The sequence below is a fragment of the Cryptotermes secundus genome, unplaced genomic scaffold (assembly GCF_002891405.2).
Source record: "Cryptotermes secundus unplaced genomic scaffold, Csec_1.0 scaffold499, whole genome shotgun sequence".
In the NCBI taxonomy this organism is placed as follows: Eukaryota; Metazoa; Arthropoda; class Insecta; order Blattodea; family Kalotermitidae; genus Cryptotermes; species Cryptotermes secundus.
Window position 1 is genome coordinate 1,208,431 of NW_019738354.1, and position 27,113 is coordinate 1,235,543.

General features: G+C 35.3%; 1 protein-coding gene across 7 annotated transcripts in view; it reads left to right on the top strand.

The window, feature by feature from the left end:
- Positions 1-27,113, top strand: part of LOC111870793 (putative leucine-rich repeat-containing protein DDB_G0290503) — a 47,653-nt gene that overhangs the window by 10,352 nt on the left and 10,188 nt on the right. For 4 of the 7 annotated variants that reach the window (XR_002843921.2, XR_004513704.1, XM_023863333.2 and 1 more), the window contains exons 5-16: positions 414-520; positions 758-902; positions 1,171-1,382; positions 4,118-4,322; positions 11,630-11,844; positions 12,417-17,708; positions 18,968-19,063; positions 19,997-20,143; positions 21,796-21,827; positions 23,116-23,243; positions 23,648-23,862; positions 24,965-25,057. Coding sequence is in view for 5 of the 7 variants with exons in the window: in XM_023863333.2 (XP_023719101.1) it covers positions 414-520; positions 758-902; positions 1,171-1,382; positions 4,118-4,322; positions 11,630-11,844; positions 12,417-17,708; positions 18,968-19,063; positions 19,997-20,143; positions 21,796-21,827; positions 23,116-23,243; positions 23,648-23,862; positions 24,965-25,057 (6,887 nt within the window). In the remaining 2 variants the exon portion in view is untranslated. Of the gene's footprint in view, positions 1-413; positions 521-757; positions 903-1,170; positions 1,383-4,117; positions 4,323-11,629; positions 11,845-12,416; positions 17,709-18,967; positions 19,064-19,996; positions 20,144-21,795; positions 21,828-23,115; positions 23,244-23,647; positions 23,863-24,964; positions 25,058-26,257; positions 26,365-27,113 lie in introns of all 7 variants that reach the window. The other 3 variants (XM_023863336.1, XM_033754000.1, XM_023863335.2) reach the window with 3 other exon arrangements.

Sequence of the window (27,113 nt, forward strand, 5' to 3'; positions counted from 1 at the left end):
TCACGAAAAAGAAGCTTCCGTAGTGTTCCGTGACTATAGTTGGTTTGACTGTTATATATAGTCGATGATTTTTTCCTCTATCTTTGTATTTAATATAATAAAATAAAAATATAATTATAATATAGTAATAAAAATTCCATGTTGAGTTTTTTTATTTGATCCACTGATTTAACTTAAAATAGTGTAACGTATATTTCACCAAAATGTTATATCTTAAAAATTTGAGCTCCTAGGCAAAAACTAATGCCATATTTGAATTCAGGGCATCAAATTCATATGAATCTATGGCATTAGTAACCTGTTAATGATACTAGAGATTTATTCAAACATGTATTTTCATTTTATATGGTTGTATTTTCTAAATCAAGATTTTTTTAATTTTCCATTCTAATTTTTGTTGTGTCAAATTACAGCTAGCAGTATGTCTCCAAAATCTGCAGAGAAAGGACACCGTTTTTCAGAATCTCCACTCATTGGTTTCAGCACACCTAGACGTCCCCCCATCAGAGATGTTGTCGAGGTATGACTCTTGATATTTTCTTTATTGTTGCATTTACTGCCTGTAATAATGGAACTTATTGGATTCTGCCTTTTCTCATTCTGAAAGTAACAGTGATTATTGTTAGTAATAGCAGTCCAGTAGTCTTCATTAAGTCAAAACACAAAATTATGACTGAGTTGCCCCAGTTGCTTCAGATTTGTAGTGTTCCAAATAAAATTTTTGTGAATGTTATCTAATGTGATTATTTTTAATTAGTCTCCCTTAGCTCAGAAACTTAAACAACTCTCAGAGCAAAGAGCTGTAATAAAGAGGCTAAATAATGAGTTGGAGGTTGAGCAGTTGGAGAAAGTTGAGCTGCAAGAGGAGCTGCGCCAGCAACGTGAAAAAAATAAGAAATTGAGTAAGTCTCTAGAGCCAGTTACACTGGATTTGTTCCCTTAATTTTACGCTATTCACTCTAACTCCTCAGAAGGGGGCTGCAAACTCACGAAAGAAATTCTAGTGCAGTTTTAGTGATACAAACTCGGTGTTCTTGACTTTTATAACAGTATTCTTTTTTACTGTTGAATTTTGTAATTTAATTTACTATTTCTTATATTCATTTTAATTCTGTAATGTCTTCAATGATTGAATTATACTGCATAAGACATAATATTTCCCTTTCACAGCTAAACAGCTAATTGATAAACGTGATGAGATCAAGAAACTGCGAGAAGAATGGTTATTTAGTGATTCTGAATCACATGAAAAGGCTGGGTGCAGTAAATCTTGCCAAGAGACCTTGCTAAAGAATCAGATAAGAAGTTTGGAGTCATATATCTCGTCTGTTCACGGTGACATGGATTCTCTGCGCAGTGAACGAGATTTGTTACAACAAAGGGTAAGAATTTGATTTGTTTCATTCTGGTCCATCACACTAACAATTATAAATACAAACCACTCCATCCAATGTGACATATAAGTTTTTACTATGTTAAAACTTATCTCCCTTACATGTTTCGGTCCTTATGGGCCATCTGCAGAGGGAAAGCAATGCAGCAAGCCACGAACAAACCCTGGACAACATCAAGAACCTCCTAATCAAGATAAGACAGGCGGCACAAAATCTGCCCCATACAAGAAGGATGATAGGAGTACGGACACGAACCTACGTGGTTTAAAAAATTTTAACTACTGACAATAAAGGTTTTTTAAATAACATCTAGAAACTTTTAAAAACTTTACAACATCAGGAAGCTGCTGTGATTGTGAAACGTTCGACTTTATGCATACTGTGCATTATAGGATATAAGTGTATGTATTTTAAATCAAAACACCTATTGTGATGGTAGTTTCCAGTTTGTAATGATGTTCCCTCTGAAGATGGCCCGTAAGGACCGAAACATGTAAGAGAGATAAGTTCTACCATAGTAAAAACTTATATGTCACATTGGATGGAGTGGTTTGTATTTATAAAGGGTAAGAAGTTGAAATGCAAAATTTATGTGCACAGTATGTATACTGAATGTTTTACTCAGTAGTTTGTCTGCAGGTCTTTTATTCATCGTATTCAGACCATGTTCCTTTATATTTGGGAGGTCCCAGCTTCAAAAACTTGGCACATTGGCTGGCTATCATGGTTTTCCTCAGCCATTCCAGTCAAGTCCTGGGAAAATACATACTATCATGTATTAGTGACTAAAGACAGGGTTTGGATTGGTAGTTGGATCTATTGATAACTTTCAGGTTGTAACTACAATTAATTATAACACTCTAAGGATTACTGTAATTGTAACATAAATGTCTTCAATGTCTGCTTACACAAGTCGTTGCTAGGTAACCGATCTCGGCAATGGCTACACCTTTACAGTGTCTTCACTATCTGTTTTCTGGCAATGGTTTTATAACACAGGAACTGTAGAAGTCTCGCACTCCCAGTATCACTGTACTACAGCACAACTTCCTGTGGATATGTCCTACCAACAACTGACTACTTAGCCTGAGTCTTATGTTATGACTGATGGTCTGTCGGCCGGCCTGTCTTGGAATAAAGCACCATTCTTGGACTTAAGACCAGTTTTTTATTGCTGTCAGACAGTTGTGGGTCTTAAGACCAGTTTTTTATTGCTGTCAGACAGTTGTGGGTTTGTTGATGTGGGACACTCTCTGATGAGAGGACGGGTCTGTCATTTACTATTGTTGGCCCTTGCCAGCACAGTCATTTTCAGGCCGGAGTCCCATGGGACTCGTGACCATATTTTACTGCCTCAAATTCTAGGCTTCCATTTTTGTCTCCTATGACTCACAGGGCTACAGTGGAGGTATTCGACCCCACCTCCACACAGAATAACTGAATACTCTGAACTGTGCTGAATCTTATATCCTCTCGGCATGGACCATTCACAGAAAATGCAGCCTCGGTATTGTTGCTTTGCACAGACCACATAGAAAACAAAGCCTCGTCTATTGTTGCATGTTGGACCATGTTTATGGAGCTGTTGCCTGGCAGTGCATTGATCAAATCCATTACAATACCTTAAATTAGACCATGGCTGCTCTCTTTCACAGCCCTTCCAATACTTCACTCGCACATCACTCTATCATTGACATTACATAATGAGCACGCTTGATAAAGCATCATTAGATGAACTAATGATAAGTTCCACTAATTAATTTTTTCAAATGGAAGACTCTGGAAGAGGGGAAACACTCATTGGATTGCAGTATGTGATGTTTCCCGTAGATGGTTTAGCATTCCAGGAATATGTTAGGTGTAATGTCAAAATGATTTTCCCGCCTGTTATTTCAGAGACAGTTTGTGTGTGTGTGTGTGTGTGTGTAAGTGAACTATAGCGAGATGTTACATGTATATATTAGCTCCTGTTACTGAAAAATATGAGGAGTGAAACACCAGCTCAAGCAACTTGATGGTTTTGGGGAAAGACATTGGACTCATTCAGAGACCCACATTAGGAGCTAACATTTAATGATGTTTTAGCAATTTCTAACATCCTGCCAAACAGTCTGTTTGTGCTGAAACACAGTACCTTTCCTGAAAGTGACTTCTGGTTAAAATTATATGTGAAAACCAAACGTATTCTATATTAGAAATTATTTCATTGAAAGATTGAAGAATACCTGTACCCTCATCTCTACAATTGAAAGTGAGAAGACATACAAGGCTTTTTCATAGCTGAAGTGGTTAGTCAACAACTTCCCATTGTGGCGACCTGTGTCAGGTCATGTCAGATTTGTGGAGGACATAGTGGCAATAGGACAAGTTTTATTCAAGTACCTTGGTTTCCTCTTTCAATTGTCATTCCACCAACTGCTCCATATTTATTAATCAACATATCAATGCTACACAGCCTTGATACTAACAGCTTCGTTAAATAAAAAAGGTTAGGGGGAATACCTATGAAATTATGGGATTTTTTTCTTGCTAACGCCTATAACAAAGCAAATGGGCATATGTGGAAAGAGCTGCTTTATTTTGTTACAAGTTACCTTAAGAAACTAAACCAGAAGCATCTAAGCTATACTTTGGTGAGAGGGGTACATTATTATTTATCCCCTGTAGATAATCTTTGATTTGATGTTGGTAGGTGTAGAAATTAAGTTTATTGTGTATTGCAGATGTATAAAGCAGAGCACCAGTATAATGTGTTGCATAAAAAGTCACAAGAGTATGAAGAACAATGTGAGAAGCTGCAGCAAGATGTTATAGAGAAAGAAATTGAGTTGGCCCAGGTGAAAGAGCTGTGCTCGGAGCTCCAAAGCCATGTCCAGGAACTGAAACAAATTCGTGACACAAGTGTAGAAGAAGACATTACAAATCCAGGTTAGTTTTATGCAGTGTAACATTCCCACCTCATGACTCGTGGTACGCGGGTTCAAACCCGGCGGAGATCGTGGAATTTTTAAGGGCGGGAAAATTCAGGGAACAAGTCCTCCGGGAGGGACTTTAAGCCGTGGGTCCTGTGTCGTAGCTTTACGGCACATAAAAGAACCTCATATCTCCAAAGGAGGTCACTGAGCCAAATTCAGGACGTTTCCCGCCCAACAGTAGTCTCTAACGCCTCTGATAGATTGGGGAAGCATTGTAGATACTGCCAAGGCAGTAGAGGCCGAACTCGCTGGCTCGGTCGGGACTGATGGTACGCACCAATATCGGTAGGGTATAGAGACTGGTAGAATATCATAGAGGGAAGCACAATGGACCAATACTGGTCTAAGTGCATGGGGAAACCCACCCTCTCCAATAACTAACTAACTAGTCTTATGCAGTGCTTAGTTCATGAAAATAAAATGTGTTTCTTGTATCCATTATTTTAGTTTGCCTATTTCCTTCTTTGGTTAATATTATGAAATGATTTTCTACTAGCATGATAATACAGAAAAATTGTGCTGCAGTTCAAAAAATATTCTTGTTTTTGTGGTGGCTGCTCATATGCAATTTTTCTAGGCCTTGGACTCAATCACATGCTATTTAGATGACCTTAGGAACAGTCTGTAAACATAAAAATGTATTTCCAAGATAAACTGGCCTGTCTTTGGAATTTCACATACATAAAATTATAATACACCAATTGTAACTACTCATGCAGTACTGGGTTATCTTAATTGAAAATACATTGCAACATAATGTGGTGTAATGTATCGCCTCCTTTACAACAGCTTGAGAAATTGCACATACATGCCATGTTCCGCTATAGTTGGCTTTCTCTAAATGGTACAGATGTAAAGTGGTTTTTATGTTTAGCTTAAACACAGTGTGAATTATCATTCCATGACACACAACTACAACAACAACAACAACAACAAAAGCAATGAAAAATACAACAATGTTAAGTAATCCTCATGCAGACATTCATAACTTGAGAATAATTTGAAAATGTGTGATGTTAGTCTTTTGGGTGTCCAGTGACTCTTTACTGAAAGAGAACAATAGCAGTTCCTTCATCATTGGTATCTCAACAAAAGGGATGTTGCTTATATTTACCAATTCTTTCTACAGTTCATGATTTGCTTGAAACAAGGTGGTTTGTATGTCTGATATATAAGTTTCTTGTCATCCGTGTTCCTAAAAGTATTTTCTTCTAGCATTGTTTCTGTTTTATATTGGCCAACAGACAAAAAAATATCCGCTTACTTTCTTCTAACAACTCTTTCCTTTTTAATTTCCCATCAGCCCCTTCCATTATAAAGGACTGCAGGCTGAAAATGAATATCAACAAGATGGTGACTGTTAGGAATATTATGGAACAGAGATCCCAAAATAATGCAGAAGAACAATTTAGAAAGTATATTTTAAACCAATGCTAACATATAGTGCCAGAACGTGGGACTCTTTCAAAGAGAAGCAAAAGCCAAATGTAAGCACTGGACAGATGATTCTTGAAAAACGCTGAAGAAAGGCAAGAAGGGATTACACTACAATAAGAGAGGTAAAATAGAAATGGCAGCAAGAATATCTAGTGTAATACAAGAAATAGTTGAGCAGAAGTTAAGAAATACCGTTATCCCACTCAAATGGGAAACAACAATACCCAACCATGCAAAGCCAACAATAGAAACAGGGCATGCTACCAAAGTAATCTCAAGAAATGTTACACTCAACATGGAAAAAGAAAACAGAAACAAAGGGGAAACCAATATCTATAAGGATCATCAATGTCCAATAACTAACCAGGAACCTTATCGTTGTATCCAAAGGAAAAGAAGACCACCAAATAGAAACGAGGATTTTTTATGGGAATAGATTCTGATGGAAATAAGTCTAAATATAATGTAAGTCTTAATCTAATTAAAAATAAAGCAGAGTCCAATAAAAATAATATAAAAATTTTCCACCAAAATATAAGGGGTTTAAGAAACAAATGCAATGAGATATTATGTCACTTGAAAGAGCAAACACCGCATGTACTCTGTTTCACAGAGCACCATCTTGAAAATGATGAGATAGTTCACCTCAATCTGGACAATTATACCCTTGGAGCATATTAGAGCAGAAAGCACTTTAAGAAAGGTGGATCATGTATATATGTGCATAATAGTTTAAAAACTGAAACTGTTAATATTGATAAATATTGTAGTGATAAGAATATTGAGGCCTGTGCTGTTTGTGTAAATACTAATAGTTTTAAAATATATATTTTAACTGTATATAGATCGCCCAACAGTAATTACGAAATATTTTTGGTAAAATTAGAATCAATATTACATAATTTGTACAAAAAGAAGGCAAAAGTCATTATTTGTGGTGACATAAATGTGAATTATATGGAAAATTGCCCTATGAAAGTTAAACTAGAAGATATTTTAAGTTATTACAATTTGAAAAGTATTATTACATTTCCCACAAGGATTGGACCAAATACGTCTACAATTATTGATAATATATTCATCGATGAGCAGCAGTTTTCTGGTTATGAAATTCTTCCGGAGTCTAATGGACTATCTGACCATGAAGCTCAATTATTAATTGTACATTTACCAACACTCAGTATTACTAAGAATGATGTATATTTAATAAGAAATGTAAATGATTATACCATGGCAGATTTTAGAATGAAACTAAGTTATGAGAATTGGGAATCGGTCTTTAACAATAGTGATATTAATATCAGTTTTAATCATTTCTTAAATATATTTTTAAGACATTTTTATGCATCATTTCCAATTACTCAAAGTCAAAAGTATAAACAAAGCTCATGGATTACTACTGGTATTATTGTTTCTTGTAGAAAGATAAGAGCTTTGTATGCAGAAGTAAAAAAAAAACAAAAGTCCTATAATAGGTATATATTATAAGAACTACTGTAAAATATTAACCAAAGTGATAAATCAAGCCAAAAGGATGAACTATGAGAAGCAAATTAGTAAATCAAAAAATAATATTAGAACTACCTGGAATGTAATTAATAGTGAACTGCATAAGCAAGTTAAGAAAGAAAATATTCAAATACTAAACAATGAAGGCAAAAATGACATGAATTTGAACACTGTAGTTGAAGATTTCAACAAGTATTTTAGTGGAGTAGCGGATACCATTCACAAACACATTAAGAATAACTGTATAAATCCCAATCCCAAAACAAAATCTAATAACTATATGACTTATATGTCAATGGCTTTCGAGAGTCCATTCCCAAATATACAAATCAAAAAAACTACTTATAAAGAAATAGAAAAGGTAATAGGGTCCCTCAAAGCAAGCCAAGCTCAAGGATATGATGAAATTTCAAACAATATACTGAAAGCTTGTAAAACCTTTATTAGTGTTCCTTTAAGTTACTTATGTAACAGGATATTGTTTGAAGGAGTATTTCCTGATAGATTAAAATATGCTACAGTGTTGCCAGTATATAAAAAAGGTGATAAAAACAGGGTATCTAACTACAGACCTATTTCCATCTTGACATCTATAAGTAAAATATTTGAGAAGGTAATGTATAGTAGTTTATTAAAACATTTAAATGACAACAGCATATTAAGTAACCATCAGTTTGGATTTAGAGAAAAACAGGGGACTGAAAATGCTATTTTTAGACTTATTTCTGGAATATTAAATTCACTAAATAATAAAATGCTAGTCAGTGGGATATTTTGTGACCTGGAAAAGGCTTTTGACTGTGTTAGTCATACAGTATTACTTAATAAATTAAAGTATTATGGAATAAAGGATAAACAATACAACCTATACAAATCATACCTACAGGATAGATTTCAGAGAACTACCATTTATAATGGAACTAACAATAAAAAAGTATATTCAGGATGGGCTAAAGTAACTAATGGTGTTCCACAGGGGTCAATACTGGGACCTCTTCTGTTTATAATATATATAAATGATTTGCCCAAGATATTGGAGGCAAAAAGTACACCTATTTTATTTGCAGATGATGCCAGTGTGTTAATCTCACATGCAAATCCAATTATGTTTAGAAATACAATAAACGAAGTATACAGTTTACTAGATGACTGGTTCAAAAAAAACTTAATGTCTTTAAATACAATGAAAACATATTATATAAACTTTACTGCAAAAAACCAGGTACAAAGGGATATAGGAGATTTAGTAACAATTATTACAAACACAAATCATACTAAATTTCTTGGACTGACCATTGAAAACGCCATGACCTGGGAAAGACATATTGATGAGGTAACAAAGAAATTGACTACAGCCTGCTACATGATCAGAAATATAAAACCAGTAGTATCTATGAAAATATTAAAAAGTATCTACTACTCATATTTCCATTCGGTTATGACGTATGGCCTGATATTCTGGGGAAACTCGTCGCATGCCGAAAGGGTTTTCAAATTGCAAAAGAGAGCCATAAGATTGATCAAAGGCTGTGATCTTAGAGAGTCATGTAGAGAACATTTTAGGGATATGAACATACTGCCCCTAAGATCACAGTACATATACTCATTAATTATGTTTGTAATAAATAATAAAGAAATATTCAATATAAATAAGGATTGCTATGAAAAAGATACTAGACAAAATATGAATATACATATGTACCAGGTCAATTTGGCAAAATATAGGAATGGGGTTTATCACATGGCTGCAAGGATTTATAATGGACGTCCAAATACAATCAAAATAATCTCAAATAATGCAAATAAGTTTAAAGCCATGTAAGTTTTGAGGTTTTCACGGCGATGACAATGAAGTAAGTCGTCTTCTTGTCTACTGCACTTCCTAGTGCTATTGACCTCAAGGTTCCTGGATCCACTGGCCGTTCCCCCCACCCTTAGTCAACACAACACCATATATGGTCTTAATCACTCCCCACTGCTCCCATTGGTCCGTTCTCCCTAACCAACCACCCCCTGCCTACTTCATATATAAGCAGCGACATTCACATCCTATCACTACAGCTACTGCTCTCCGCATTCCAAGCCATTCAACTGCTCTGAAGATGGAGGCGCTACGTTCCTCCGAAACGTGGGCTGAAACGAAGAATACACGGTGCCTAAACCCAGAAGATGACTTTCTTCAAGTTTAAAGCCAGTTTAAGAGTTTTTATTTGTGAACTCCTTTTATACATTGGACGAATATTTTAATAGATGACAATGGAAACATTATGCAAAGGGTAATTTATATATTTAACTTTTTAATTTGATTTATATTACAAGCATATTGACAACTGCTTGATTTATAAGCAAGATGAGTTCATACTACTGGACGATTTCTATATCTGTTGGTTGTGTAACTGTAACTTCATTTTATCTGTAATAATACTTCTTATCTGATTAGTTGTCAATATTATTATCCATATTACTTATCACCATTATTTTATATTGCATATTGATTACTGTGTAAACTTTTAAACTTGTTTTATATTGCAAACATATTGACAACTGCTTGATTTATAAGCAAGATGAGTTCATACTACTGGACGATTTCTATATCTGTTGGTTGTNTTCATTAGGTGAGTATTATGAATGGAAAACAAGGGATGATTGTGCTAATTACAGATAAATAAAACTACACTAGTCATTTTTAAACTTTTATTGTAAGATGCCCATAACTCTTTGGATATGATTTTGCTCTGTTATTGACAATGTTGATATGTATTTTGTTATGATAATAAGTTGCAGTCCGAGTGTTATATGCATGCTGTGTTTAGTTATAGCATTGTATCATCAGTTATTGCAACAATGGTTGTGGATATGTTGTAATATCTTAATGATCTTGTCCTCTGGATTAATTTTATTGTAACTAGGCCTTTGACGTGTTCTATATCTGGTGGCGCCATCGCCAAATGTAGATCTGATGAACAAAATAAATTGAATTGAATTGAATTGAATAAATGTTTGGCCATGCAAAATGAATGGAAAGCACAGTTGTACTGAGAGGAGCATTGTAATTAAAATTTAATGGAAGGGGCCTGTGGGACAACCCAGGCAGATTTAGGTGGTTTTGTTTTGTGTTTCTTTATTTGCATATATGCAGTGGTTCCTCCTTTAACCACCATTTGCTCTTTGCTGGCAGTAATGTCAGAATCTTACCAAGAACAGAAAAAGCACATAATATTAAATTTCATTAACTTAACACGTTTTTTACAACCTCACATGTTAATGAACATGTTTGTTAGAGCTGTGACTAGAACCAAAAATACTGAATATTTAAACATTAAGCCGTTGTGAAAGTTTCTACGTAGGTCATTTCAGAAATAATGCACACAATTTTTTTGTTTACATACATGTTTATTTATTTCTTTTTCAAATATCTCTTTACAGTCCTTCAATATAGTCCCCCTGCTTCTCAATGACTGAGTCCCAACATGTGGGAAGCTTTACAATTCCTTCCAGGACACCATCTTTGTTTATCTGTCGAAGGCTCGGGTACTGCAGCAGAAAGCTCTTCCAGAAAGGGAAAACGATGGCCTTGCATAGGTTGTTTCAACTTTGGGAATAAGTCAAAGTCTGCTGGACTCATGTCTGGGCTGTAGGGAGCATGAGGCAACACCTCCCAACCGTATTGGCACAGCTTTTCTGTTATGACATTCCTGATGTGCGGGCGAGCATTTTCATGGAGAATGATCGGCCCAGCCTCTAGCAACTGAGGTCGGTTTTTGTGCATTTTTCTGCGCAGATTTTGCATGAAGTCACGATAATAAACTGCTGTGACACTTTTCCCACATGGAACTCTGTCCGTCATGATGATTCCTTGGTGATCATAAGCAAAGATCATCATTTGTTTGACCTTTGAGATCGTCAAAATTTTTTTGGTAGTTGGGAAGATGGACCTGTCCACTCATTGGACTGTGATTTTACCTCCGGTGATTTCAGCTGTGGATTTCTGTCGGGTTTTTCCCACGTAAAGTTTTGATCTTATTGTACGACCTTTGATCTTCAACAGTCACAATACCCGAGAACCATGCAGGCTCCATTTCTAACTCACGTTATTTAAGAACAGAGTACATTATAAATGAAACAAAATAATGCGCTTCTTTCTCAAGCCCTGAACTGTAACTGACATGAGGCTCACTGTTATTGTGTCATCTAATCCGCAGTGTTACCAACCTGTGCATTATTTATGAAATGACCCACTTATTTCACTATTCATATTACATTCTGAGGTGATTTTCTTCTTTTATTATCATTGCCATCATTAATTGATTTCAGTATGCAAGAGCCCAGAAAATCTAGGTCAGGCAGTAGTAGACCTGCAGCTACGTGAAAAAGAAGAAGAAAATAAAGCAATCTCAGAACAACTTAAGAGAATGATCATGAAAGGAGAAAAGATGACAAAGCACATCCATGACCTTGAACTTTCTTTAGAAGCTGCAAATCAAGAAGCAGAATCTCTAAAGATGTCAAATTTTGAATTGGAAAGAAAGGTTTGTGCCTCTAGCAATACTTTCTTGACAGTGAAAGGCGTTATTATTAATAATAAAACCTTTTTTTCCTTGATGCTTTATATCATAATAAAAACTAGAATAAAACGTTCATTTTGGTACACAGCAGCACATATCTTTCCCTAGCTTGTTAATTCCGCTCTTTGTCGTTTGACTTTGTCCATGCAGTTTGACCCTCTCTATGGTAAGTTTAATTTAGAATACAAGTGTCTCTTTTTTGTATATTTTTGTGCAAGTTCATAACACTGAAAAAGTAGGAGTAGTTACCTTCAGATATAATGAAATGGTGAAAGCGTTTTAAGAGTGTGGTCTTCTACTTTGTGTCACCATGTGGTGTTGGAGATGAGTAGTAATGTTTCGGAGGAATATGCTACCCCTGTCTTCAGGTTTGAAGCGATTAGAATAACAATGTGGTCAGGTTATATAGAGGATGACAAGGAATGTTATGTCACTGTGGTTATATAACCCGGCTTCATCTTCACCCTGGTCACTTTAACCCTGATTATATTTACTTCAGTTTTAATTGTAGATAATGGATCTTTTTGTTTGTTCAGGTCAGTAAAATAGCAGATTTACAGCATGAACTGGAGGAATCTGAAAGGAAACTGAATTCTACTTCTGTTGAGCTTGATCACCTTTCTCAAGAGCATATTCTGCATGAAAAAGAACTTGCTGACTTGCAGGACCTCCTTGCTTGCAGAGATAAGGAACTTTCAGATTTGCATGAAGCGGCTACATCACTTACTTCAGATCTTGCTAAGCTTCAGGACCAATTTCTGGAAACTCAGAAGGTTCTAACTGCAAAGATGGAACTTGTGACTATGTTAGAATGTGAAACCCGTGAAACCCAGAAACAATTGAAATGTACATCTGAAGAAGTTGCAGCCATAAAATTGGAGAATGTAGAAATACAAGGGAATCTGGATTGTATAGCACAGCAGCTAGAAGAAAATGTGAAACTGGTTGAAGGAATTCTGGTATCAGGTGATTATACTCCAGAAGATGCTGACCAGTTGAAAGGAGATGGAACAGAAGGATTTTTATCAACTTTGAGTGTTGATGTGAAAGCTAAAGTCAGAAGATTAAATTTATTACTCGCTGAACTGGATGCTAAGAATCTCAAGTCACTTTATGAGAAGTCTAATTTGGAGTCAGCTTGTAAGCAATTGAATGACAGTATTATAAAACTTCGTGAGGAAATTTCTGAGCTAGAAGACAAGGAAAGAAATCATCTTCAAGAAAGGAGCGTGCTGAAGGAATGTCTGCAACGGGCCGATGAAAATATTTCAGTTTTGCAAACAAAGGTTTCAGAATATTCTCTTAAGATTGAGGATTTGAACTCTCTGTTAGAGGATAAAAGGGCTGCAGTTGAGCAACTTGAGAGGATAAAACAGAGCCTCTCTGATAAAAGTGAAAAACTTGAAAAACTAAACAAAGAAAAGGCAGAAAAGCTACAAAAAATTGAAACTGAACTGTCAGAAATTATGCATGATAAGCTTCTGTTACAAGGTCTGTATCAGAAAACAAAAGAATTTGCTGAAGAACAAACTAAGACTGTGAACATGCTAAATTGTAAGGTTGCCAAATTTGAGACTGAAATTCAAGGCATGGTGCGGGAAAGGGATTGCTGTAACAATAACCTACAGAATATAATTTGTAAACTACAAGAATTTCAAGCAAGTAAAGACAGTTTTGAACAAATCTATGGTTATGAAGTGCAAGAAAATGAACCCACTGAGAAATTAAATTGTCTTCTTAATAGATTGAAAGACAAATTTAATGAATTAGAGGACAGAGCTACATTGACAGATGAAGAACTTGAATCCCTGAAAAGGAAACTTGCAGAAATGATCAAGAACAGAGACACTCTGAAATTGCAGTATGACACAGAAAGTCAGGAGAAGGCTGAACAAATTGAGTTACTCAACCAGCACATGAAAAATTTAGAGATAACTACTGCAAAACTTGAGGAAGAGAAGAAGGTCATTTTTGGAGAACTGGAATGTGTAAAATTAAAATTTTCAGAAACAGTAATTGGAAATAATGTCCAAATTCAGAAATTGAATGAAAGTGTTTTGGAGAAGGAAGTATACATAAGCAGTTTGCAAACTACAGTGGAAAATGAAGTAATGAGATTGCAACATGAAAAAGAGGCCATTAATAATACATTAGAAATTGAAAAAACTAAATTACTTGAAGTGACTCTAGATAGAGATGAAATAAAAATGTTATATGAGAAGCAAAATGAAGAATATAAAATAGAATTTGCAAATCTGTCAGATAAACTAACCTCCTTAGCAAGTGAAATTGAAGCAATTGAACAAGGTAAAATGGCTGCACAGAATGAACTCCAATGTAAAACGAATGAATGGAGTGACATTAAAAGAAGTTATGAGACTTTGTTAGAAGAGATGAAACGCCTGGAAACTACAAATGGAAAACAACTTGAACAGCTGAAGATCTCAATGGAAAGGATCGAAGACCTAGCAAGAGAAAAGAAGGTAGTTTCTGAAGAACTCGACACTGCTAGATCTGAACTTTCAAAAGAAAAGCATTGTAAAGAATTGTTATCTGAAGAGCTTACTGACAAGAACAGTAATCTGATTTCTGTGGTACAAGATTTGGACAAATTGCGTGGTGTGGTCAGGATCTTAGAAGAAGAAAGAAATCAGCTGCAGAGTACTGTACAGCATTTAACATCTGAGCTCATGGCTGTTGAAACTAGTAAAGATCAACTTATGCAGCAATATAACACTTTGGAAACAGAAAGAGAGAACATTCTTGCTATAAGAATGGAATTAGAAATGAAAGTTGATAATTTAGAAAAAGAAATGTTTTCCATCAATAATGAGCTATGTGCTGCCAGGTCTTCTCTACTTTTATACAAAGAGCAGCAAGAAAAACTTATTGTTCATCATAATAAGGAAATTGAAGAAAAAGAAGAGACTATAATGCAGTTAATGGAGAAAATCAATGTGTTACAAGATGAGATTAATTCTCTGCAAGGTGAGAGGAAGGATTTACATACTCAGTGCCATGAAGCAAAGTTAGAAGTCACTGAATTAAAAACATGCAAAGAACACCTAATACAATTGTGTAATGAGGTAAAAGTTGAAAATGAAGCACTAGAACTTACAAAAATATCACTAGATAAGAAAATTGATGATTTGCTTCATGAAATGAACAGTATTATTGAAGAACAGGAAAGTGTTAGAGCGTCTATGCTGGCATTACAAGAAAGTAAGGCATCACTTTTGGAACAACATTCCAAAGAACTGCAAGAAAGAGAACAGAAAATTGATAAGCTTTTGACAGACAAAGCTGCTATACAAAACATACTAGACCAGACAACTGAAGAAAGGGACATATTAAATAAGAATTTGCAATTGACCAAATCTGAATTATTGGAAATTAAAAGAAATCAAGATGAACTTTTGCAAGTTCACACAAAACAAATACAGAAGACTGAAGAAAACATCATGATTGCTCATAGAAATGCTGTTGAAGTGAAGACAGTTCTATTGAAAAAAGTAAAGGAAGTTGAAGATGAAAGAGACATGGAAAGGAAGTCACATGCTAAGATGGAACAGCTTTTGAATGAAGAAAAGGAAAATGTAGAATTGATATTAACACAGATGAATCAGTTGATGTCTGAAAAAAGGACAGTGTCTCAGTTATGCAGTGATATCAAGGATAATGTCTCTAGTCTTTGCATGGCTGTTGCAGCTTACCAAGATCAGAACATAAATGGAAAGGAAGAAGGTCAGAAATGTGACATACAGAAAGTAGTAATTAGTACGTCTGAACATTTGGATGGCATGAAAGAAGAGAGTGAAGGCTGTGAAACAGATCCCTTGCATGTAGTATGTGAGTCCAGAAAGAACTTGTCTGCAAAGCCATGGAACTTAGATCTTGTTAAAGGATGCACTGATAAGCTGACTTCCAATGGGAATGAAACTGCAAATGAAAGCACATTTTTAGAATATTCATCTGAGTTACTGAACAATCAGAATATATGCATGGAGGTACAGGCATTTCCCCCAGAAGCTAAATCAACAGCCATGGAGATCAAAGAGTCAGAGCTGCAGATAAATCATGAGGAGGACGTTTATGCAGATTTCTCTGAAGTAGTTAACAAGCTAAAAGATCTAAATGCTGAATTTATTTCTGCTAGAGGAGAAATTATGGGAATCCTTAAATCAAACAATAACCTCAAAAACGAACTGTCAGTTATTGAAAATAGATACAATGATGTAGCACAGAAATATGCAGATTTAACATGTACAATTGGAATTTTAAATTCTGAAAATGAGAAACTGTTGAAAAATATTGAGGAGCTGGGAAATCTGAAATCCTTATTGGAAATAAATGAAAGGACCTTGACCATTGAACACAGTTCAAAGGTTGAGCTCAAGGCTGAAAAGGATGCTCTTGAGGAGGCATATGGAGCACTGAAAGATGATTTTCTGAAACTGAACAAAGGCAATGAGTCCCTCAATGTAACTATGAATGCCATGAATGATCAGATGTCAAATTTACTTAAACAGAATTCTGAACTAAATGAAAAGTTACAGAAATATGAGATGTCACACCAGAAATATGAGGAAGAATGTCAGAAACTAGTAAGAATAAGAGAAGAAATTGAGTTAGAATTGAATAAAATTCTCAATTCTGAAACGACCTTGAAGCAAAATATGTCAGAGTTTCAGAGAAGCTTGAAAGATATAAATTATAAATTTGAAAACTTGGTTGTAAGTACTGCAATTGGTGGCAGTGAACTCAGAGTTATTGATTGCCAGAGAACTGAGTTGGAGGAACTTTTAATGCTTATGAATGATGAGTGTGACGATATATCGCACAACATTCTTAACTGTACGTATGACATGCTTATACAGACAGAACAGAGTATAGAAAACCAGTGTTTCTTGTTGGGCATTTCTGTTCCCTTGAGAACTGAAGAACCAGCAGAAACACTTTTGAATTTGAACAGAAGAAGTGAATCTGATGTCATTGGAGATACTGTAACAGAAAAAAAGAAAACTTGGCAGCATCAAGAACTTCATGACCTTCAGACACAAATTAGCACTTTGATTTCTGGAATAAAGATCGCCATGAAGAAATGTACATCTGTAGATGCTCAGTGTGAGCAAATTATGAAAACATGTAACACAAAGACTGGAAATGAGCATATCCTCTATGACAGAGGTGCTTTTGGAAATGTGGGAGGTCTCAGTTTTGTAGATAGAACAAATCGCATAAAGGATATACTAACAAAGCTGCATGGATCACAGAAGAACCAGGCAGAATTAGAAATGGTTGAAGATGGCCGGAATCCTGAAGACTTACTTGAAATAGATTCTGGGGCCAAAGGCGTTATGTTGACAACTGAGGAGGAAGTTCAGAAAGAGCACGACAAGAAACGGTCTTCTCAGCACTGTGCTATGCTTAAAATGAGACTGATTCTAGAACAAAATCTTGACCAGAAAACCAAAGAAGTTGAACACTTGAACAAACAGAACAAATCTCTTCAGGATATGCTTCAGGAAGAACAAAATTCAAGAGCAGAAATGGAGAAAAATTTCAATGAACTAAGAAGTTTGCATACAGCTCTTTCTAATGATAAAGAGGTTGTGTGTAAATTGAAAGCAGTGGAGGAAGAAAAGTGTTTGCAGCTGCAGTTAGAATTACAGAAAAATTCTGATATCAAACAAGCATATGAAGCATTGTTGGAAGTCAACTACAAGCTTCAGTCTGATAATGATGATATGAAAACTAAAATGGATGAAAAATTTAAAGCCATTCGACAGGAGTATGAAAAGAAATTGGATAGACTAAAAGCCAAAATGGTTAGTATTGCACATTGCATAAGTGAGAAACAGGGATGTGTTTATTAAAACAGCAATGGAGGGATATCTTCATCTCTTCTCTATTTTTACTGAATTCTTTTTTATTTCTGTTAACACATATTGACTAGGACATGCTGTCATGTCACTATGAATAAATGGAAGGTATCCATATTTCTATATAATTCAAGTTTTTTCTTCTTCCCCCTTATCAAATTGTCTTCTATTTATTTATTTATTAAGTTTCAAATTATTATCTGGTTTTACTGTGTACAGTACAGCACTGGATTTGTACCATTGTTTTTAATATAGTTAAATGATATAATGATACAAATTCCGTCCCAAGTGCAAACAATATATTATGTGTCCTTTATCTTGTTCCGCTACACTACATGTTTCGGCCTCAGATGGCCATCATCAGGTGTATAACACTCACGTTGCTGTCACACTGCACTCAGCCCAAAATTTAACATTTAAAACACTTTCCTTGTTATTATCAACATCTACTTCGTTGATATCTGTCTGGTTTGTAGATTATTTTACACACGTTAATTTTGACGTACCTGTAGTAGCACTATAAAATCTTTAGTTCTAATTTTAAAATCCTTTAAAATTTTTCTCTACATTTTAAAATTTAAAATTGTTAGGGTTACTCGCCCTATGTCTAAAGTGCTGCAGCGGCTAGTTCTTGTTTCCACACTGTATAGGTGTTATCCTGTGTAGTCTTCCTGTGTGCGTGCCGCTGTTATTCTTTACTACGTGTGTACTACACATGCACACAGGAAGACTACACAGGATAACACATATACAGTGTGGAAACAAGAACTAGCCACTGCAGCACTTTTGACATAGGGCAAGTAACCCTAACAATTTTAAATTTAAAATTTAGAGAAAAATTTTAAAGGATTTTAAAATTTGAACTAAAGATTTTATAGTGCTACTACAGGTACGTCAAAATTAACGTGTGTAAAATAATCTACAAACCAGACAGATATCAATGAAGTAGATGTTGATAATAACAAGGAAAGTGTTTTAAATGTTAAATTTTGGGCTGAGTGCAATGTGACAGCAACGTGAGTGTTATACACCTGATGATGGCCGTCTGAGGCCAAAACATGTAGTGTAGCGGAACAAGATCAAGGACACATAATATATTGTTTGCACTTGGGATGGAATTTGTATCATTATATCATTTATCGTATGGAGTGCAACAGGATGCTTAAATATAATATTTTAATATAGTTATTTATTCATTTCTTTAGAAAGTCCTGTACGAAGAGGAAATTCAAAAGAAAACACAAACGTCAAAGCAAGAGAATGAACATCTGCAAGCAGTGTGTAGACTGTACAAAGAGAAGGTAATGTAAATATATTTTAAATCACGAGTTTACCTTTACTTTGACACTATCTTTCTGTGCTGTTATATGGACTTAGCTTGCAGTTCCTCCTTGATTGCTTCTCATGGTGTTCTCTGTACTGCCATCCTTGGTAACATCTAAAGAACCTAGCAGGTCATTGTAGTGATAATGCTCTAGACTTCTGTTTGGGAGGTGCTCAGTTCAAATCCTGACTGAGATTTTATTTGGTTTTCCTCAGTCACTCCAGGAAGATTACTGTGATATTACCACTATTAATCCATGGCTGCTTTCTTTCATATCCTTTTAGTTCCATTGATCACCCTACCATTCAATGCTATATAGTCTAGATACTGATAGCATCATAAAATAAATAACAAAAATGAACATCTCATGTTTTACTCACTGATGGGCATTTATTTGTCTTATATGCACTAACTGTTTGATGATAGAACTGCAGGTTTCAAGACCACTACTATCATAGCCATTCTCCCAACATGTCTTCAATAGATTTCTGTATAAAAATTGTGTATTCATGTTTTACCCTATTCAGATCTCTCAGTCCTGACTGAACCATACTGTCAGTGTTAGAAAGTTGTCTAAATCTATATCTATACTTTAGGGTTAATTAAAAGAATTAACACAATTAGTTTGAGAGCACATTTGGGCAGACACTTTGAAATCGAAAATATTCAGTCCAATTACGTTTTACCCTTCTGACTTGGTTTTTTTTTCTTTGTCACAAACATGTTCTGCATGAAAACAGGATTTTATATCATGCATGACTATGAAGCTTCTCTTCTCAGCTTCCATGACTGTATTCAAAGAACTAATCTGACATTATGTTTAGGAATGTTCTGTATTTTCAATTCTTGGCTACGGTAGTGTCTTCTCATTTATTTGTTTTTCAGTGGGTGTTCATCTAATTAATTTCAGATTGCAAGTTATGAAAATGATGTAGGCATCATGAAGTCACAGATGTGGGAAATTGGAGATAAGCTGCTGATGTCAGAGAGAGAAAAGAAGAGGCTGGAAGAGGAATTATCAAAACAACAGATACTCTTGCGCTGTATTGGAAAACAGGTTATAAAAGTAGCAGTTAAATATTTAGTAGAGGATGTAGGATTTGGTTAGTATCATGCATACATTTTTTTGCAGTAAGGTGTAGCAGTAACTAATATGACATTCTCACAAATTTATTATGCATTAATCAATGAAGACTAGATAGAAACATTCACATATTTTAAATTTGGAGGTATGATCACTTATCCTACCCTTCCAAGAATATTGTGTTTGTACACCTTGCAGCAGAAGTGTGAGACATATGTCTGTAGATTCATTCACAGAAGAATATGTACGGGTTGACATTACTGATGATAAAACAGCACAATGATCTCCCATAGCACAAAAACACTAATATGAAACTGTTCTAATTTGTCTTTGCCCATATCTTGTAACATGAATGTAAGCACTTTACTCTTTGTGAATTCAGTTATGTTGTCCTCATGCTCAGTATACATGAGAACTGGGGAGCCAATTCGTGCCTGCTCCACAACTGCAATCAGTCTCAGTTTTGGCACTTGTTGTTCTCTTCGTGGCCACATGGCATTGAGAAACAACTTGTCTTACTGATTCTTCTAAGAGGGATATTTCAAATGACAGTTCCTGTTTAAAATTCACAAGGGGGGTGGGGGGGGAGCTCTGTTCAACAGAATCGAAAGAACAGGAAACAAGCATACAAAACGCCTACATAGGTGAAGCTTTCGAACAGGTAAGGAGATTAAAGATTATGTTAAAAAAAATGTTAAAATATTTCTTGAAAGGGAAGAAGGGNATCCTAGATGATAGGTGAGGGTGATTGTAGAGCAATTGGAATGAAGATTGGCAGGGGAAACCGAAGTACTCAGAGAAGACCTGCCCCAGCGCCACTTTGTCTGCCACAAATACCACTTGACCAGACCCGGTCTTGAACCCAGGCCACTGCTTGAGCTATGGCACGGCCACAGTTCCTGTTTACTCTGTGCAGTGTAAAATTACTGATATTCTTAAACTATCAGATTAATTTATTCTGTGAGACGATTGTATAACTTTCTAGATACGTGTGGCTGTAGTTTTGATTAAACTCTTTTAACAGTCGCTTTTTCCCACAAATAGTAAATGAATCACAGATTCTTCCTACTTCTAATAATTCTTGAATAGTGGATCAGTCTATGATTAGGTACACTTTTAAGAGTTTATACTTCTAGAGCAGCCCTGTCTAATGTGGCGCCCATGGGATATTTTTCTGGCGCCCTCCGTAACCACATATAATTGAGCCGATTTTTAATATTAATCCAAATTGTAAGACAAGAGACATTTTTGAACGTCTGAGTACTGTTAAATATTTTCGAAACTTTTTTTATTGTTTATTATTATTATTAGTAGTAGTAGTAGTAGTAATAGTAGTAGTAGTAGTAGTAGTAGTAGTGTGTGGTGGCGCCCGCACCTCCATAGGCATCAGTGAATTGTGCCGGAGTACATAAGAACGTTGGACAGCACTGTTCTAGAGTTTCAGTTTGGCATGTTGACACTTCATTGATCTTATATCAGACCCAACCTTTTGCAAGTTGTCATTAATCTTCAAGCTTCCCTTTTTGCTGATATTGTAGCCAGTTGATAACAAGATGTCTGAGTGTTTATTCCTCTTCTGAGATCTACTTGGAATTTTCTTGATGTGTTGTACTCTCTTGTTGCAGGATGATTTCTTAGAAAGTCGTGAAATATCAAGGTAAATAATTATTCCTATTTGGCAATATCAGTGTTGTAGCTTCTTTTATATTTGCTGTTATCCAGTGGTGAGGTTTATATTTGTTAGTCATTGTATGACCTCTACAACTTCTTGGTAAAGTCTTAGGGCAGTAGCATTACAAAATAATCCATGTCACCCACTGCATTTTTGATGAAACGCTAATTCTGTGGCTAGTATACAATTACATTTTCTAACAGATCTCCCTTGTTTTGTCAGACTAATGTGATAGATTTCCTTCTGTTTGAAGAAATAAAAATTTATAATTTACATGTACAGTTCATTGCAAACCAGGAACCCTTCTGTGCATCTGAACCCCTCAGGATAATAACTTTTAATATAATAAACACATTTCACAGTAATTGTATCTTGTTTCTGATTTCTTGTCCTTTTGTATACTGTACAAAATCTTCATTAACCATTCTTTGGTTAACATGCCATAGCACTATAATTACACAGTGAAATCTTTTAGAGTGTGTGTGTGTGTGTGTGTGTATGGCAGTGGTAATTCTTCACCATACCGATACATTATCATTAATAAAATGGATTAATTTTTGTTGTTACTGTTCTTCCTCCTGCTGCCTGTATTGCTTATTTGCATTATACTTTAATAAGTTAATTGAATTATTTCCATTGTATCCATATATACAGTAGTCCAGAAATTTCAGAATTTTGTACAGCATTGGTATGAATGAAATGTGAAGTAGAACATCACAGAAGTAAGTGTGACACATATTTCAGGAAAATGTATCTGAAAGTTAAATCCATATATTGTGTAATTTTCTGTTCTGATTTTTAATGCCTAATAGCAAGTGATTACTTTTGATATCTGGTTCCTGGTACATAGAGAATATTCAGCTTAAAACAAATTCCTGTTTGATCTAGGTGGTGTTGTCTGATTTTCTTGATAGTCTCTATTTCTGTACATTAGTCATTTTCAAACTGTTTTTCATTAATCCGTTTGGTTCTGCAGAAAAGGATTTTAATGACAGAAATTAAAATTCATAGTTTCAAGGCTCTCTCATTCAAAATTTTTGAAAAAAAAAAAAAAGATTCATTTACCAATGGAATTTGTCTGCTCTTACTACCTGTTAGGTCCAAATGTTCTCCCAAAATCCCTGTCTTGAGACATCCCCAGTCTAGGTTCTCTCTTCAGGGTGAGACCCATGTTCCACACTCATACATGACAACAGGTAGAATCATGGTTCTGAAAAACTTTGACAAATTGGATGTACATAAATGTGGAAATTAAATGTGAATTTTATTTCAGCAATATAGAAAAGGGAAGAAAAATTGTTGGGTCCTCCAGAGAGATGCATACAATGGATGTAATAGATGAGTCTATTACATATGTTAGAAGGAAAAAGAGTGTGCCTAGATCTCTGCCTTCAGGCATGGGTGTGTATATACTATGAAAATCCTTCACTTTGCCAGCATAATGTGTAAGTCTAAGTAAAGCAGTGTCTTACTGAAGTTGTGCACTATAAATGGCACAGTCTCTTTACAGTTGTGCCAACATACTTGAATATATATAGTATACCTGGCAACAGCCAACACTTTTTGCACAGTAAATACTACATTGTGAACCCCTTAGGATAACAGAAAAATTCAAACCTGAAAACAGTATCCCAAGGTATACTATATTTAAAGTGTACCTAATTCTTTTTTATCTCTAAGATTCATGTAATTTGGAAAGTACTGCATGTAGGTTTTAATCTTATTATTAGTTGAGAATTTCTACAACCTTTCTTCAGTAGCAACTTCAGTGATTTTAAGTCGTGTCAATGTGACTGTATTTGTAGGTGCTATGTTTGACCCTGAAGATGAAGAAGGTGAAGTTTTTAACACCACAAATTTGGCGGATCTGAAAGCTGGGCGTTGTGTACCTCAAGGTTACAAGGGGCGTGTAAGTGAGTTACAATATCGTAACTCATTGTGTCCTCCACATCTGAAATCATCGTATCCAGCAGAGACCCAGTTTCATGATCCACGAGAATACAGAGATGAAGATCTTAAGGTGTGTTACAAAGGGGCAGATAAGATATCTGTGTTTCTGGAGAGTGTGGTATTGAAGGAACAAAAAGGTAAAGCTATCCTTGTAACAGGCTGTGGAAGCCCATAGGATTGTGAGACTTTTAGGCTCCCACATTTTCTAGACAATCAGCTCACAGATGGTAGTGAGGTTGTCAGCCTTATGCACTGGCCCACCGTACTTTACCTCCAGGAAGATTCCTGGTCCTCATTTCTGTTAGAAGCTGAGTCAACCCCAGGGCCATAGTGTGGCTGGAAGGATTAGGTCAATTGAATGCAATGGCCTCATTGGGGAATCAAACCCGCGACCTTCTGTCTTGTAGCATAGTGCCTCAACCAACTATGGAACCATGTGCCCCATATTGAAGGGTCACTATTTTGAAAAAGAATAGAAATAATTTTAAGAAACTATATTTCTTCTAATAATTAATGCATTTTTAAAACTTTAACTGTTTTATCCTCTAGCATAATTTTTGCCAGTTTTTGAACTTTCAAACTGGAATTAGTAAGAGAAGTTTTCATAACTTTCGATTTTACACATAGAACTGGGCATATAAATCACTGCCTGATTAATCTGTGGGAACATTTCCAGTTCAAACCTTAGCCTGCAGGCCCACTAACCTGACTGAGGCTTTTTGCGGTTTTCCTTCATTCCTCCGGGCAAATGCTGGTGATAGCTCCTTAAATTAGGCCACAATTACTACCTCTCCAGCATTCTTTCGTTTATCTGGGCAATTGAAAGATTGTCAGATAAGCATAGAATAATTACATAAGTGAACACCCACAGCGGTGACACTATAAGCTTTTTACTACATCTGATTCCTGCAGTATCTGTAAACGTCAACCAGTTTGAGATCCTTCCTAAAACAGAGTAGAGGATGTGGTCTGAATTTTCTGTACAGTTTCTCTCTTTGCAAGTACATAGTAAATTGATTTTGCTTCACCTTTTATTCGCAGTTTAAATATGTATGGTATTAAAATCTTTAGATGATTAGCAGTAGTATATGGATCACATTTAACGTACAGAGCAACATGTTTGTGCTCATTAGGATTTGTACTTCATATGTATTTTCAATCCATTTTCGTAGTTGGGTTGTGCTGTGGAGCTAGATCAGTGTGATACCTTAAGTACCAGCATGTTACTTCCTTCAGAAAAACAACGTAAAAAGGATCGTGGACAGGTAATTGGTCCCATGAATTTGTACCAACATTACTGCATGTGAAAGAAAGTAACATATTCCCCCTATATATTGTAATTTTGTAAAAACATAGTGGACAGGTTGCATGAATTTATACAAACATTACAGCATGTGAACAAAAGGTACCATGTTCATATACATTGTTATTTCAATTCTTTCAAACAAAATGGATCATGGACATGTAAATGGTTGCATGAATTTGACCAGACATTACAGCATGTAAAAGAAAGTAACATATTCCCCATATATATTGTAATTTACATCCTTTCAATTGTTTTGATTTTTATATTTGTGTTATGATTTAAACTCTAATTTGATAACCAGTGTTCTGCAGAAACATTGTGCTTACTAAAATGCTAATAGGTTTGATCTGGTTATGGCATACTTCAAAAATTGGGAATTGCTGGTGATTTCTATGGTGAACTCTCAATTATCCATGGGAGAAAAATGCTAAATTTATATCTATATTACATTTTTTGATTGTTATGTTTTTAACCATGTAATTCTTTTATTTCATTCTGTTTAAATCCATTCTTCAGTAATTTAGTGCATTCCCTAGTTAATGTTTCTCAATTTACAATTTACCGTCACATAACATACAATTTCTGCAGTACTAGTTCTATAGCGTTATGGCTGAATTCACTCCATTTAAAGCTTTTCTCGGTTTAATGTTGAAATCTGTGTCCCAATAAAGCATCATGTGGAAATGCTACTTTATATTGTCTTGAAAAAGAAGCATAAAGTATAAAAGAATATGATCAGTAATTTATCTTTGTGAAATGCATGGATGAATTTAGCTGCTTATGAACCTATTCTTCTAGGGCCTTATCCATCACCTAATTTTAAGCTTTGCAGCATCTATTATACAGAAGATACATTGTGTTTTTTTACTGTAACATTACCAGTGAGTGGAACTCTGTTTCAAACACTGGTTTTGGTTTTTAATTGAAGGTTTTCAGTCAGCGAAGTGGCAACACATTTTCTGAACAGTATACCTGAAATTAAAAAGAGTCTAAATTATCAGAGATTACAGCATATGTTTACAAACTTTTTGCAACATAAGGAAGATATAACTAATGTGATTAATGTTCCGTCAAAGTTGGGTAGCAGTGACGAATCTTCTAAACAAAAGAGCATGGCAAACTCAGCCTACAAAAGTTAGGTGATTCTGTGCTTTCACAGTTCAGCTGGAAGACATCTTCTGAAACCCCATCTTTTCAGAGCAGCCAGGATATGAAGAGTGTGGAAGCTGTGAAACTAGGGGAATAAATGATGCAAAATGGGAGCAGGTTAGCCACACAGAGCTCTCCACATTGTCTTAGCATGGTGCTGGATTAATTTGGGCAAGTGGTGTTTGGAAGTGAAAGTGGAGGGGCAGGAAGACTAAGAAATCAGGAAGTTATTTCCAATGTGTGGCTGAGGAAATGTTGTCTATGTGTGTGGTTGTGTTGATGTAATGTATTTTTTAGTTCTTTTCATTTATATAATTATGTTTTCTCCAATTCTGTTAGTTTGGATAATTGAGAGTCTGCTGGGTACCCAAACTTTAGTGATATAATGAAATGTCAGAACAACAGGTTAACATTTTGAAATTTTCAGTTGTACTAAATATTTTTAACTTCATCCGTTCAAAAGGATGTTCCTTTCTACATGAATTCTTATGGTGCTGTTGTAAGAAAATGTCTGTGACCTGCCAGTTTTTTTGCCCAATACTGCATCTAGGACCAGCGTGCCTATCCACTAATTCTCAAAATTTGTGCATGGAACTTAAAATTCACAGCTTTTAGGCATATGTTGCAAATCATATTCGAGAGCCTGTTAGCTCATGTTTGCCTGCATGCAATGACTCCTTTAAATTAATGAAATTTTATGAACTTTTATGTAGAATCCTTATTAAAAGGTGTCTAAAATTTTATTTTGGTTCAGGTGAGACATCATAGAAGATCATTGTGCGTGATTTTCTCAATACTTTTTGGATATATATATTGTAACGTGTTTACGTTACTGATCCCACTTCTGACACCAGTTGTCGCGTGTT